General features: G+C 45.1%; 1 protein-coding gene across 1 annotated transcript in view; it reads right to left on the bottom strand.

Annotated features, from left to right (window-relative positions):
* LOC126199590 (uncharacterized) overlaps positions 1–16904 on the bottom strand; it is a 191749-nt gene that overhangs the window by 162761 nt on the left and 12084 nt on the right. The window contains exon 2 of the mRNA XM_049936516.1: positions 15130–15606. Coding sequence (XP_049792473.1) covers positions 15130–15606 — 477 coding nt within the window. The remainder of the gene's footprint in view (positions 1–15129; positions 15607–16904) is intronic.

The following is a 16904-nucleotide window of genomic DNA, read 5'->3' as shown; positions in this document are numbered from 1 at the left end:
AACACACCATAGCAGTCACCGAAACACTCTCAGGGTTACCTTGCTCGCTAAAAGTTATATTATGGTCTTCTTCGGCGATGGTCTCGCCAGATGATCCCTCCGACTGCTCTGGCCCATTGTAAGTCGAAGTTGTAAGTAGGCTGTTTAGGTTTTCTTCATTGGTAACGCCATGTAGCGCTCAGTATGAAAATCACTGGCTGTGCTGTGCGCAGTCTGTCGCTGGTTTGCATTGTTGTTCGCTACTGTAGTGTTGGGCTGTTGGCCGTTAACAGCGCGTAACGTAGCGCAGTTGGAGGTGAGCCGCCAGCAGTGGTGGATGTGGGGAAGTGAGATGGCCCATTTTTGAGAGCAGATGATCTGGACATGTGTCCATCAGAAACAGTACATTTGTAAGAATGGATGTCATGAACTGCTATATATATATATTATCATTTTTGAACACTATGAAGGTAAATACATTGTTTGTTCTCTATCAAAATCTTTCATTTGCTAACTATGCCTATCAGTAGTTAGTGCCTTCAGTAGTTTGAATCTTTTATTTAGCTGGCAGTAGTGGCGCTCGCTGTATTGCAGTAGTTCGAGTAACGAAGATTTTTGTGAGGTAAGTGATTTGTGAAAGGTATAGGTTAATGTTAGTCATGGCCATTCTTTTGTAGGGATTATTGAAAGTCAGATTGCGTTGCGCCAAAAATATTGTGTGTCAGTTTAAGCACAGTTATGTATAATTTTTCTAAGGGGACGTTTCAAAGTGACACACCCAGCAGTCGTCCTTAGTGATTACGCCGCTGAAGTCCACTCAGGGAGCTGCTCTCGGGTTATTTTGATTGAAAAAATGCGGAATTGGCTGTGGGATATCATGCAATGCTCCCGCTTCAACCCCTATAGTGTCATGAACTTATGATACGTGATGGGCTATACATAGCCTTCAAAATGGAGTATGTAACAGAGATGCTTTCAAGGAAGAGCTGTCATTGAGTTTCTTATGGCGGAAAATCAGATTGTGACAGATATTCATAGGCGCCTGCAGAGTGCTACAGAGATTTGCAGTGAACAAAAGCGCACTGAGTCGTTGGGCGAGGCATATGTCATCATCGCACCAATGTCACGCATACTCGTCCGATCTCCCACGTGCCGGCCGGCCGCATACAGTTGTGACTCCTGCAGCACTGGAACTTGCGGACGCTCTCATTCAAGGTGATCAAAATTAAACACCTCTTTCCACAATTGGACATCTGTGTTGTTAGTGCTGACACATTCGTCCACCAGTTGGGGAAGCTCAGGAAACAGATGGAACGAATTCGGCGTGCTCATCGCCACAAAATTGCAAACAAACATGTCATTCTTTACAAAAACACAAGACCTGACACAAATCTGTAAGCCCAAGAGGAGCTCACGAATCTTCGTTTGACTGTTCTTCCTTATCCACCCTACACCCCGGATCTCCCACCTTCCGACTTCGGCCTGTTTGGCCCAATGAAGAATGCTGTCCACCTGAAGCGGTACATAGATGTGGTGGTGTTATTGTGTATTACTATCCTAAACTGAAGTGGTGAAGGCGGGTCACAGGAGTATAGACTACTGGCCATTTAAATTGCTACACCATGAAAATGATGTCCTACAGGCGCGAAATTTAACCGACGGGAAGAAGATGCTGTATATGCAAATGAATAGCCTTTCAGAGCATTAACATAAGGTTGGCGGCGGTGGCGACACCTACAACGTGCTGACATGAGGAATGCGTCCAACCGATTTCTCATACACAAACAGCAATTGACCGGCGTTGCCTGGTGAAACGTTGTTGTGATGCCTCGTATGAGGAGGAGAAATGCGTACCATCACATTTCCGACTTTGATAAAGATCGGATTCTAGCCCATTGCGATTGCGGTTTATCGTATCGCGAAATTAGTGCTCACGTTGGTCGAGATCCAATGACTGTTTTCAGAATATGGAATCGGTGGGTTCAGGAGGGTAATACGGATCGCCGTGCTGGATCCCAACGGCCTCGTATCACTAGCAGTAGAGGTTGGTTGGTTGGTTGGTTTTGGGGAAGGAGACCAGACAGCGTGGATTAGGGAAGGATGGGGAAGGAAGTCGGCCTTGCCCTTTCAGAGGAACCATCCCGGCATTTGCCTGGAGTGATTTAGGGAAATCACGGAAAACCTAAATCAGGATGGCCGGACGCGGGATTGAACCGTCGTCCTCCCGAATGCGAGTCCAGAGTCTAACCACTGCGCCACCTCGCTCGGTAGCAGTAGAGATGACAGGCGTCTTATCTGCATGGCTATAACGGATCGTACAGCCACGTCTCGTACCCTGAGTCAACATATGGGGACGTTTGCAAGACAACAACCATCTGCACGAACAGTTCGACGACGTTTGCAGCAGCATGGACTATCAGCTCGGTGACCATAGCTGTGGTTACCCTTGACGCCGCATCACAGACAGGAGCGTCTGCGATGGTGCACTCAACGACGGACCTGGGTTCGTGCGGTAGCGTTCTCGCTTCCCGCTCCCGGGTTCCCGGGTTCGATTCCCGGCGGGGTCAGGGATTTTCTCTGCCTCGTGATGACTTGGCGTTGTGTGATGTCCTTAGGTTAGTTATGTTTAATTAGTTCTAAGTTGTAGGGGACTAATGACCATAGATGTTAAGTTCCATAGTGTTCAGAGCCATTTGAACCGTTTGGACCTGGGTGCACGAATGGCGAAACGTCATTTTTTCGGGTGAATCCAGGTTCTGTTTACAGCATCACGATGGTCCCATCCGTGTTTGGCGAAATCGCGGTGAACGCACTTTGGAAGCGTGTATTCGTCATCGCCTTACTGGCATACCACCCGGCGAGATGGTATGGGTGGGATGGCATTGGTTACACGTCTCGGTCACCTCTTGTTCACATTGACGGCACTTTGAACAGTGGTCGTTACATTTCAGATGTGTAACGACCCGTGGCTCTACCCTTCATTCGATCCATGCGAAACCCTACATTTCAGCAGGAAAGTGCAATAATCAAGACACTTTCATAGGATTTGTCGACCTGGAAAAAGCGTTCGACAATATAAAATAGTGCAAGCTGTTCGAGTTTCTGAAAAAAGTAGGGGTAAGCTATAGGGAGAGACGGGTCATATACAATATGTACAACAACCAAGACGGAATAATAAGAGTGGACGATCAAGAACGAAGTGCTCGTATTAAGAAGCGTGTAAGACAAGGCTGTAGCCTTTCGCCCCTACTCTTCAATCTGTAAATCGAGGAAGCAATGATGGAAATAAAAGAAAGGTTCAGGAGTGGAATTAAAATACAAGGTGAAAGGATATCAATGATACGATTCGCTGATGACATTGCTATCCTGAGTGAAAGTGAAGAAGAATTAAATGATTTGCTGAACGGAATGAACAATCTAATGAGTACACAACATGGTTTGAGAGTAAATCTGAGAAAGACGAAGGTAATGAGAAGTAGTAGAAATGAGAACAGCGAGAAATTTAACATCAGGATTGATGGTCACGAAGTCAATGAAGTTAAGGAATTCTGCTACCTAGACAGTAAAATAACCAATGACGGATGGAGCAAGGAGGACATCAAAAGCAGACTCGCTATGGCAAAAAAGGCATTTGTGGCCAAGAGAAGTCTACTAATATCAAATACCGGCCTTAATTTGAGGAAGAAATTTCTGAGGATGTACGTCTGGAGTACAGCATTGTATGGTAGTGAAACATGGACTGTGGGAAAACCGGAACAGAAGAGAATCGAAGCATTTGAGATGTGGTGCTATAGACGAATGTTGAAAATTAGGTGGACTGATAAGGTAAGGAATGAGGAGGTTCTACACAGAATCGGAGAGGAAAGGAATATGTGGAAAACACTGATAAGGAGAAGGGACAGGATGATAGGACATCTGTTAAGACATGAGGGAATGACTTCCATGGTACTAAAGGGAGTTGTAGAGGGCAAAAACTGTAGAGGAAGACAGAGATTGGAATACGTCAAGCAAATAATTGAAGACGTTGGTTGCAAGTGCTACTCTGAGATGAAGAGGTTAGCACAGGAAAGGAATTCGTGGCGGGCCGCATCAAACCAGTAAGTAGACTGATGACCAAAAAAAAAAAAAAAAGGACGACTGCATGTTGCAGGTCCTGTAGGTGCCTTTCTGGACACAGAAATTGTTCGACTGCTGCCCAGGCCAGCACATTCTCTAGATTTGTCACCAATAGAAAACGTCTGCTCAATGGTGGCTGAGCAACTGGCTCGTCACAAAACGCCAGTCACGACTCTTGATGAACTGTGGTATCGTGTTGAAGCTGCATGGGCAGCTGTACCTGTACACGCCATCCAAGCCCTGTTTGACTCAATGCCCAGGCGTATCAAGACCGTTATTACGGCCAGGGGTGGTTGTTCTGGGTACTGATTTCTCAGGATCTATGCACCCAAATAACTTGAAAATGTAGTCACATGTCAGTTCTAGTATAATATGTTTGTCGACTGAATACCCGCTTATCATCTGCATTTCTACTTGGTGTAGCAATTTTAATGTCCAGTAGTGTATTAGCTGTTGAATACCCCATACTGCCAGTTAATTGTTTCTCTATGTACACAATGCCAGCCACATTATGTATCTTCGATATGAACTCGTATTCTGTAATACGACAATTGGTCTATAAGACCAGAAATAAGTTTTCTCAACTATGACATGTCAGAGACAGGTAAGGCATGTTTTAGTATCTGAGCATGCAGTTGAGAATGGCTACAGAGCCGAAATCATGAGTGTGTAAAGTAAATGAACAATTAACAGTCAAATAGCGGAAATTTCTTTCAAAAAACATAGAGCCAATATCCGCTGCTGCCTTTGTTCGGTGGGCCTTTCGAATGGGTAGGAGCAATCACTGAACCCTGCGGGCTGTGACCATTCTCGTGTATAAAATGTCGTTCAAGATGTTAAAAACCGATCCATGAGTGATTTTCAAATTTTGCACTGTCCTCTTGGCTGTAATACGGTGGTCTTCAAGCGCCAGGGCCGTCTGCATCTCTTGCGACTCCTGGCTCTTCTCAGAGTGTGGACTGTCACTTCGTTATTCGTGAATGAGATCTGTTTGACCGCTGTGGCTATGTCTGCATAACACCACCTCTGTTTCATACGGTTTTGCATGGCTGCTCATAATATTCACAGAGGTAGTGTGGATCGTTGCTGCATTGTTCCGTCTAAAATTCAGAAAACGACACACCGACCGATAATGCACCTGACCTTCTGGCTGCACCATTTTTTACTGTTCCTCTAGGGATCTTCTATGGTACTATGGCGCAGAGATCTGAATTTGTACCGCGACTGTAGCCACGTACCTGCAAACAAACAAAGAATTAATTACGCAACCTTATTTATTTCTGTGTGATAAAATGAAAACGTTATGACTGCCCTCGTATACTGTGTTTCGTTCGCCTGCTGCAGCTGCTCGCACAACCACGTTGGTGTCCCTTTAACGGAGGGAGTCGGTGGTGGCGCTGTTCTGCTTTTATGCGCGCCCGCTCCGCACAGAGGCAAGCTAAGGCCTTCCATTCAGCCGTACACTTGGGAGGGGGCGGCTGAAGAGAGAGAGAGCCACACACAGAGAGAATCTTTTTCCCCGCTACCCGCTGCGCCGCAGCTAAACGCGTAATTACGTATTTATCGCGACTGTGCCCGCGATATTACCGTACGGCTGCACTTACGCGCCAGCAGAGGCTACGCATGCGCCGAGCGTCGACTGCCCACATTCCCTCAGAGGATCGCGACTACGTCCTGCAGCCTAGCGACCACATTACCGTAACATTTGACCAACACGCCCCACTGTAGCCTCGGGGATCTACTTTCGCACTGCCTTGGAGGTCTAATAGTACCCACCTATTGGTATCTGTTGGGTTTGTTCATAAGTTCGTAACGTTTTTCCGTATGAATAATGAATACAACAGATATAAGCAACAGAGGCCTCAGTCATCAATAACATATTCTACTTCACTATTTACAACACCCAGAGAACGCTGGGGTAAGTTTTCAGCTCCCCGGATGTAAAAATTACTTGGTTTTAAGGCGAAGAACTTGTCGTACCACGTTCGGAGCGTATTTTCATCCGGAAGGGAAGTTCCTTGAATGTCATTCGTTAGAGTGGAAAAGTTGAATATCTGAGTGTGCTAGATCATGTGAATGAGGTGGATGCTTGATGACTTCTCGCCCCAACTCCTGTATAGCGTTTTTTGTCAGTCTAGGAGAATGTTAGCAGCGTTATCGTAGAGTGACAGCACTTGCACTCAGTCGTCTTGGCCTTTCTTCCTGGACTGCGTCTGCAAGACGCCTCAGTTGTTAACAATAGATGTCAGCAGTGCCGTTAACACCTCGGGGAATCAGTTCGTAGTACGCTGTTCCACCAGATGCATAGCATTATCTTTTGTGGATGAGCGCTGGTCTTCGTATAAGGAGTTGCTGCTTTGTTTAGGCTAAAGTATTCCTTCCCTTTCTTTACGCTAGAATAAAGAAACTATTTCTCGTCAACAGTGACGATACAGAATAGTAATAGTCGGTGTTGTTCACGAGCCAGCTGATGACGAGAAACAGAGACGCAAATATGGCCACCCGCTGATTTTTCTAATTTTGGCTTAGAGCGTGCGGTACCTTTACATCCGATTTCTTCATGGAAATTCGCACGATGGTGGAATGACCACAGTTCATCACATCTGACTTTCCTCGCGTACACTGTGGTTGATCATTGTGAATTAATATATTTAAACCACCTTCATCATACCGCGAATGTCTTCCTGAATGTGGAGCGTCACTAATGTCAAAAGGATCCATCTTAAGATGAGGAAACCATTTATCGCCGTGTTATGTCCACTGGCATTATTCCCATACAAGGCGAAAAAGTTTGTGGATGTCTCCGCTGATGCAGCCCCTCTACTGAACAGAAACATAAGAATATGCCGGAAATGTTCTAAATTCTCTACTAAGCACTCAATTTTCTAGCGTCTACAGCTCCATTCCTTATCTCGGAATGACAAAATGACAGTATGCAAACTCAAATAGCAACAGTGACCTACAATAAAAAATGAGAAACGGTAAATGATCGGCAACCAGAATACGAATATACAAAACGAAAACACTACGAAACTATGCACCAACCTATTGTTTTCTCGTAAACTGTGGGGGATGGCCGAGAAGTAAACAGCTGAATACGCACTGTAAACTTGAGCTTATAGGACCAAATATTTCCTGCCCCTCAAAACAACATACTGACCACTTTGGATAGTTACAGGTGTTCTACAACTGATACCACGCTGACGTCACCCACGAGAAGTGAGAGGTGTGTATGGCGCAGTAGACTGAATTGAGTCAGCTTAGTAAGAATCGTCATTGTGGAGACGACAAAGAATGACAGAAAGGATCTTCTATGTTTTGACTTCAGTATATTTTACTTTATTCTGTTAGTCAAGTATTAGAGCCAATCATTAATTACCAATCGGCTTACTTAATTCATTTCAAATTTATTCTGTGTGGTAAGGAAACGGTGCCCAACGACGCCGTTCACCAGCTCTGGAAGATTGTTCCAAGAACCGCAGTATCTTACGTATGGAGACAACGCTCCGTCACTTAGGAGCAATTTGGCTGCCGTGCCCGAGTCACGGGAGGGCTATATTAAGGTCAATGTTTCATTGAATTAATCAATAAATCTCTAGCGTTGAGAAAAAAAAAACACGGAAATCTTGATAGTTCAACACTGCCTCATAGTGGTCAAATACTGTATCACACTACACTTTAGTGATGCCATTCCCTGTTAGGGTTAACGCTATCTGGAATTTACCATCATGGTCTGGTTATATGTCAATATTCGAAGCATCTAAATGCAAGTAACAATACGGTAATGAATGAAGAAAGCCGCCTGGATCACTATCTCTCTTATTAATGAGGACCTAACCATAAAAGCAGTAGTACCGATATTAACACGAAGATTTTCGTAAAGCTAATAACGAGCGATATCTTGACATGCTCCGAAAAGCTGGACGTTTATACTGACTGTTTTTATTTACTTTGTGATATAACTGCGTACAATACTGTTTTAACGTTTTTGTTACAAAACTTCATATGTGCTGAAATATATACTCTAAGACAAAAAAGAGATTCACCGATTAAGCAGTTTACCATTGCGTAGGTCCACTTCTCACCACTATGCAAGCAGTTTTTCTGATTGATATTCATTGATAAGGTTTTTGCTGTTTAATTGAGGGATATCGTTCCTAATTCTATCTAAATCGTGCGTTGTATCGTCAAAGTCCCGATCTGATTGGTGGCCCTGCCCATAATGCTCCAAACGTTCTCAGTTGGTGACAGATCAGGCGATCTTTCTGGTCAACGTCAAGGTAGGATCTAGCAAGTACCAAGACAAACGGTAGAAGCTCTCCCCGTTTGCAGGCGGGCATTATTTTGCTGAAATTTAAGCCCTAGATGACTTGCCATGAAGGACAACAAGATGGGGCGTAAAATATAGTTGACTTACCATTGTGTTGTAAGTGTGCCGTGTATGACCATCAAAGGGGTCCTGCCATGAAATCAAATCTTCCCTGGTTGTCGGACTTTATGGCGGGAGACAGTCACCGCTGTCCAAGGAATCTCCAGACACATCTATAACCTGTAATCTCATTGACTGGAGTAGAATTGCCCCAGTTCGAACTGAGCCTCGATGACTGGCGAAGATGTGTCTAGAATTTCCGCAGTCCTCTTCGTCAACTTTCGAGGGAACACCTTCGAATTCCGACTAAGCTGATGATATCAATCTGTCGAATTATCACGTAAACAGAAAATACTCTTCAGCTGTAAACCTAAAAACTAGTAAGTTAACGTGACAGATGTGCAGAACCACTCAATGGGGCCGCGTCCGGCCATCCTGATTTAGGTTTTCCGTGAATTCCCTAAATCGCTCAAGGCAAATGTTGGGTTGGTTCCTTTGAAATGGCAGGGCCGACTTCCTTCCCCGTCCTTCGATGAGACCGATGACCTCGCAGTTTGGCCTCTTCCCACAAACAACCCGAACTCAATGGGGAATCTCAGACGTCCCATAAATTGATAATTTCCCGGGGCAGCTGCCTTGGTGATTATTCATTTGTTTTCCTACGTTTAATAACTGTCTCCACATTTTTCATGTGGTGTACGTAACCACGTTGTAGTACCCATCGGTCTTATGTTTAAGATTTATGGGGTTCATAACATACTTAGATTGCCATCTATTGGCTGCAGGCTACCGTAAATGCAGAGAAATACCGAGAAGCGTGCTCACAGAAGTAGTTCTAATTCTTAGATAAGGCAAATGGTAGAAGTAAATATGTCACATCAGATTTTATGTTCACTGTGACGATAGGTAGAAAGTAAATTAAAGGTGGTTGTTCCTCTTAGGTGGAATTTATACGCCACAATGAATGTTTGCCCCTAAGCAACTGACAAACTGTTCTACAGGCAAAAACAAGTTGATACCCGGACCAGAAATGGCATCCTGCCTTCTACGAACACTTCTAACAGCTGCTGTGCCATTTGAATTGCTGACCTATACCAACAAACAATCGTTTTAGCATCAGTTCTATCAGATCGTCAATCGTACATCATTCAAGCGCTCCTATATGCCTAATTGGATTGTCACGCCTGCAAAGTAGGAGATCTAGAAGAAGTGGGTTGCCAAGGAGTAGAATATTTTCCCACAGGAATATTTTAGCATTCAATGGAATTAATGCTTTTATGAAGCTTCCTGATCTACTAATATTGCCTTCTGGATTCGGAATTGAAGCAGATACCCTAACCGATATTGAACAGTAGTCCATTCACAGACTTAACTCCATCAGTACCACTGCTAAATTATAAAATGCGCGAAGCTCACCTACATACCTCGGTGTTTCGGAGCCGCTAACCCACACAGGTTTTATTTATCAATATGTTTCACTGAAAGTAGACTAAAGTTGAAGAGAATCATCCTGAAGAATCTGTCGAAAAGGAAAGAAGATACTGAAGTACTCAGTAATAATGACATGCGTTTGAAGTTAGCTAAATACGTGAATACCCCAATAAGAAATACCACAATAGGCAGTTTAGTTGAAGGGGAATAGACACATCTAAAAAGAGTAATCACACATGCTGGACAGTCAGACATTCGTACAAGGAAGGTAACTCCGAAGAAACCAGTTGATCGACGAAATGAGGAAGTACAAAAATGTTCACAGGAATACTGGAATACAGCAATGTAAAACACTTAGTAATGAAGTGAATAGAAGTACAGGGCAGCCAAGGACAAATGGCGGCACGAAAAATGTGCAGAAATCGGGAAAGAAATGATTTTCCGAACGATAGAAGAGCCTATATACGAGTCAAAAGAACCTACGGTGACAGAAGCAAAAGTGTTAACATCAAGAGTGCAGTGTGAATTCCACTGTTAAACGCAGAGGAGAGAGAGGATAGCTAAATGAGTACATTATAGGGGAAGGAGTTGTCTGATGATACAGGAAGAAATATTGGTTGATAGGAAGAAGAGATCCAGTACTAGTCAGAATATAAAAGCGCTCTGGAAGACTTGAGATCAAATGAAGCGGAAGGTACAGATAACTTTCCATCGGGATTTCTAAAATTATTAGGGGAAATGGTACGCAGAGACGATAGAAGTTGATTTATCAAATCTATAAGACTGGCCTCGTACCATCAGACTTTAGGAAACATGCACTCCTCATTATTCTGAAGAGAGCAAGGCACATAAGTGCGAAAATTATCATGCACTCTAGCTGCTGATAAGAAAATATATAGAAGAATGGAAGAGAAAATTGAGGATCTGTCAGATAACGATCAGTTTGGCTTTAGGAAACGTAAAGGCACGAGAGAGGCAGTTGTGACTGTGCACTTGAAGATGGAAGCAAGAATGAAGAAAAATGAAGGTAAGCTCATAGGATTTTTCGCTCTACATAAAGTGTTCGGCAATGTGAAATGGAGCAATGTGGTCGAAATTCTGAAAATAGTGCTAGTGGGCTACAGGAAAAGATGGATGATATTCATTATATGCAAGAACCAAGAGGGAACAACGGGACTGAAAGACCAAGAACGAAGCGTTCGGATTCAAAGGGGTATGAGAGAACGATGCAGTCTCTCGCACCTACATCGGAGAAGGCAGGACGGAAATAAATGAAAGGTTCAACAATCAGTTTAAATCCAAGGCGAAAGGAAATCAATGATAAGATTCGCTGATGACATTTGTACCTTTAGTGAAAGTGAAGGAGAATTGCAAGATCTGTTGAAGGGAATACAGTCTAATGAGCACAGAATATGGATTGAGAGTACACCAGAAAAAGACAAAAGTAGTGAGATGCAGTAGAAGTGAGACTAGCGAGAAAATTAACATTAAACTTGGGGGTCACGAGGCAGATGAAATTTAGGAATTCTGCTGCCTTGGAAGCGAAACAGTCTCAGGAGGACGTAGCAAGGATGACGTAAAAACCAGACTAGCGCACGCAAAGAATTCTTTCCTGACCAAGAGAAGTCTACTCGTATCAAACATAAGGTTTCATTTGTGGAAGAAGTACCTCTGAATCACAGCATGGACAGAGGGAAAACCAGAAAAGAAGAGACATGAACGTTTGAGATATGGTGTTACAGAGGACTGTTTAAAATTAGATGGATTCATATATGAGGGATGAGGAGGTTCTTTGTAGAATCAGAGAAGAATAAGGTACAGGATGATAGGACATTTGTTAAGGCATAAGGAATTGACATACATGTACTAGAGGTAACTGTAAAGGAAGTCAGAGATTTGAATACATCCAACAAATAATTGGGGGCATAGGTTGCAAGTACTACTGTGAAATAAAGAGGTTGGCGCCGGAGACGAATGCGTAGCGGGTCGCATCAATTGAGAAGACTGGTTACTCGAAAACGAGATAGAGGGAGCAAAGTTTCACTGCTCAGTAAATTTGACTGATGTGTCTGCAAAGGCAAGTTGAAGGAAGACACGTTTAAGTGTTTAGGTTTTTAAGCTTGTGAACAATACTGTACTGTTTATGTCTAGTATTAAAAAAATGGTTCAAGTGGCTCTGAGCTCTATGGGACTTACATCTGAGGTCATCAGTCCCCTAGAACTTAGAACTACTTAAACCTAACTAACCTAAGGACGTCACACACATCCATGCCCGAGGCAGGATTCGAAGCTGCGACCGTAGCGGCCGCGTATAGAACCGCTCGGCCACACCGGCCGGCTGTATAGTGTTAGCTACAGTATTTTTTAATAAGAGGATACTTCAAAAAGTAAGTTTCACAATAAAATGTTAGACCAAGGACCTTTATTGATTATTACACTATACTACGTAGTAGGAAAGATAAATGCCAATATTTTGCAGCATAGGCAGCAAGTGCCTATGAACCACGGTCGGAACGTTCTATCAATCGTCCAATTTTCCGAGGATAGATATTCATTCATCGGTCACAAAGCCATTCTAGAACCTCTGTATGAACATTCTCATCGTCTTAATATCTTCAGTTGTTGCGAATTAGTTACAGCAGTGCCGGGACATCGTTATCCTCGATATCGTTGGGATTCTATTCGGATCTGCATCATCCACGTCTTTTCGATCTTGGTAAAATTGTTGGCACCATCCTAACACAGAGGCACTGCATTTGGTCCATATTCCGTCAGCACGTAACGTTCAATATGGGTGCAACTTAGAATTACATAAGAAGTCGTGATGTCGCATATTGCAACTTTTCCGTACGTTTCTCGGTGCCGCGCCATTTCACTTCCACATTGTGGTGCACCTCCTATCAATAACGCATCATAGCTTTGTTTGCAAGAAACTCAGAGGATGTTCTCTATTCTCTTATGCAATGGGCGTAGTACCGGACGACATGTGTAACTACATTTATGAAGTAACCCCGTAGTTGTCTGTGTCTAACCTCTTGGAAAATTTGTCTGAAGCTTATGAGTAATACTTCGCCTCTAAAATTTTAATACACTGACAGCAGTCTAAAGCAATCATAACAGAATTCATCGCTTCGGGAAAGAATGAACAATATAGCTCCTAAATGACAATGTTTTCTATCACCAGTCCAAAATTGTTGCTCCGGCCAGTTAGTTATACTTGGAGTTTCAGTACTAGACTCAATTAATCTTAATGACTGGAAGCCAAGGGGAAGCTGTTCTCTACATTTACTTTCTTTCCTCCCAGTGTGAAAAGTAGTGAAATGCAAAATAATGCAAGTAGTTTGTGAGTTAAATTACACTGACAGAGAACCATTGTCCGAGGTCTCAGGATAAATTATGATGCATAATACAAATGTTGTCAGCATTACGTGGACTCAGTTATTAAACCAGTCTGCGTGCGTTACAAAGTGTCAGGCGCACGCTGCTGTGAAATGAACTCGCTGCGTCGCGACGTGAAACTGGATTCACGCTATTGCTGCCCTGTAAACACAGTTACCAGGTCAGTCCGCCACTCTTGCATGCAAATGTTGCTGAAGCACACGATAATTTTGTGTTTCACTTTGAAAGAAAAACTATGCGGTAAACACAAGATTTCATTAATCTATAAAATGAAGTATAGAATAATTCTCTGCAAAAATTGTTCTTGAGAAGACAGGGCATAAGAACGCATGTACACTTCTTTTTCAGTATGCAACTATCTGATTCATTGATGACCAAAATAAATTCTTGTTTTCCTTGAACCAAAATAAAGGTACACTTATAAATTAAGGTATTATACAATTATTCAACGTTTTCTCAAGCTGTTCCCATAACTTATACCATCTTTTCATTGCGTTGGAGGAGAGCAAACACTGATTATTGATCACTACTGTCATATTCCTCTGCTGCTGCAAAGACATAATGCATTACACACGTGTGCTTACCTATTATTCATTCATCGAACGGGATTTACGTTTGCAGAAAGAGACTGCAGAGTTTGTCTCTCACGCGATTTTGCTAACGAATCCCACTGTGCAGCTTGCCAAACACAGTAAAGATGGAATGATGTACGATTGGAATATGGTGTTACACGAAGGCATGCTGAAAAGCAATCCCTCCGACTGTTTATGTGAAAATTGTTAGCGCTTTTTAAATAAAACAAAGTTTATTAACATTTTACTTCTTTAGTTTTCATGTCTGCGTATTTATTTTTCAACATAGTCTCCCTGACGACGAACAGATTTTCCCAACGAGAGACGTGTTAGTTGATGCTACCACTTTCAAATGTTTGAAATTACTGACGAAGCGTCAACCTCACTCTGAAGGTAAAGTACTCGAAGGTGGTCCTTACATTCTGGAAAGAATGATAATCGTGTGTATGATCGATGACAGGAACACAAGGCGTCGGATTGTTGCAGATGTCGCAGCGCTCGTGTGTGGTCTGCCAATGTCATGGTGAAAGAGGAGATGCTCCATGCAGGCACGAGCTCTTCGAATTCAAACCTCGATTACAGCACGCTCTTCCTCAGGCTTCGACATAGTTACTTTTGTGGCGGCCTTCGTAGCGACAACACTTCGCTGTAGAAACGGCCTACGAAGTCACCGCCACACTTTTAATAGCGGGCCGACCGGTCCGCTGGAACAGTGAACACAAAGATGAAAACCCAAACACTCGGATTAAATGAAAGTCGGTACTTATCTTTATTAACGACGATACAGAACACAGTGGTGAACATGGTCTACAGAAAACTGTCTAGTTCGAGTCGGAGCGGCTAGGTCAGCGTCGGCTGACGACAAACAACAACTCTGCTGCGATGAACACACAACTGACTAGCAGGTACACAATTCGGTGGCGAGTCTACAACTGAGCGGCGAATCCAGAACTGCCCTAGCGCTCGCGACTCCAGCGCTTAAGAAGCCAGAAGCCAGCGGTGGCGTGCGCAGACTTGCGGCGATTTCCTGTATCGCTGGCGCTGCTTATGCGGACGGCGTCCGGACTTTGATGCTGCCAACCTTTTGGCAGCGGGCTCGGTTGGCATTACTGGCTAGGATATAACACTCCTCCCCCCCAAATCGTCGCACCGTCGTTGAATAATGACGTGGCAAGCGTCGACGGCGGGGGAGGGGTCTGGCCGCAGACGTAGCAGAAGAGACCGGGGCGGAGACTGTTGTCGGTGGCAGTCCCCGGTCCGCACCCCAGCATTGGCTGCGCGGGGCCTCGGGAAACACCGACTGAAAACCGAGGTCAGGGTGCACGCCTGTGATCACGGGCGCAGCTTCTGGTACTGGACGCGACGGGGCGTCGGGACCCACGAAGAGAGGCAGCGTCTCCTGACGCTGCGTCGACGGCTGCTGAGTGGGCGCCGGACAAGGCGCTGCGGTGTCAGACTCCTTGGGGGTGCCCAAGGAAAGCGGCTGCAGGACAGGCTGCACAGCCACCGCTTGGGAAGGCGGCCCGGCTGAGGGGTCGACGTCCATCAGCTCCGAAGGCGGTGGCGACTGAAGAGGGCCCGCAGGCGCCGGAGCGACCACCTGGGGCGCTCCCGGATGAAGCTGCGCGGGAGGCATCAACGGGACGGGCTGTCGGCGTGGTAGCGGCGACGGCTGCTGCTGCTGCCCTGGGGGCGGCAGCGAAGTCGGAATGCGCGGCTGGAACCCGCCGCGGACCAAATCTGTGGACAAAGAACGAGCGGCAGAATCCGGGCGGCCAGCGCGGCGCAACTGGTTCTGATGCCTCCTGTGCACCCCAGTAGCACCTTGAACAGTATAAAAACCGCGACCCTGGACACTTATCACGATACCACGTTCCCAACGACGGCGACCGTGATAAACTCTGAAAAAAAACGGCGTCGTTGCGCTGAAAACGCGTGCGATGCTCAGAAGCGGCGGGTCGATCCGGGGGGTGCAACAACCGTAGTAGGGTGCGATGACGACGGCCGTGGAGAAGCTCCGCAGGCGAAGGGTCGTCGCGTGGCGTGGTCCGGTACGACGACAGGAACGTGATGAGGGCCTGCTGACGAGAGTGCGTAGCACGAAGGCGGTCCATATGATCCTTGAATGTGCGTACAAAACGTTCCGCTGCACCATTCGATTGAGGGTGGAACGGCAGAGTAAGAACATGGCGAATGCCATTGGCAGAACAAAAACTTTCAAATTCAGCAGAGGTAAATTGTGGACCATTGTCAGACACTAAAACTTCTGGAAGACCCTCAATACAAACAATTGAAGTCAACGCCTGTATAGTTTGTGCAGACGTTGTAGACTGCATGGGCACAACAAACGGAAAATTACTAAATGCATCTATCACGATGAGCCAACGAGAATTCCAATATGGACCAGCGAAATCAATATGTACTCGCTGCCAGGGACCGGCAGGGCGTGCCCACTCAAAATAGCGTTGAGGCGGAGCAGCTTGGTGTTCGGCACACGTCGAACAATCTGTAGACATCTGCGTAATCTGCTTATCAATACCGATCCATGTACAATGACGGCGGGCAAGCTGCTTGGTGCGGACCACTCCCCAATGACCTTGATGCAACAAGTCGAGGACCTTGGATTGGAGCACTTGGGGAACCACTACACGAAGCTGGTCATTCTCGGTGCGTAACAGCAAAACTCCGTGCGAAACAGACAACAGATGACGTTGCGGATAATAGCGACGAACCACAGGATCCGATATGTCCTTTGCCTTGGACGGCCAACCACGTTGAACAAAACGTAACAATAAACTCAGATGAGGATCCGTAGCTGTCTCACGTGCCACCTGACGATAATCAATCGGAAAATCCCGGAGGGATTGATGCTCATCGGCGTCAATCTGATGGCAAGAGTCATCAGAGGAATCGAAGACATCATCCGCAGCAATTGGCAATCTAGAAAGCGCGTCAGCGTTTGCATGCTGAGCTGTAGGGCGATACAGTATCTCATACTGGTATTGTGATAACAAAAGAGCCCAACGTTGTAGTCTCTG

The sequence above is a fragment of the Schistocerca nitens genome, chromosome 8 (assembly GCF_023898315.1).
Source record: "Schistocerca nitens isolate TAMUIC-IGC-003100 chromosome 8, iqSchNite1.1, whole genome shotgun sequence".
NCBI lineage: Eukaryota > Metazoa > Arthropoda > Insecta > Orthoptera > Acrididae > Schistocerca > Schistocerca nitens.
Note: the sequence above shows the minus strand (reverse complement) of the source record. Positions and strands in the feature narration are given on the sequence as shown.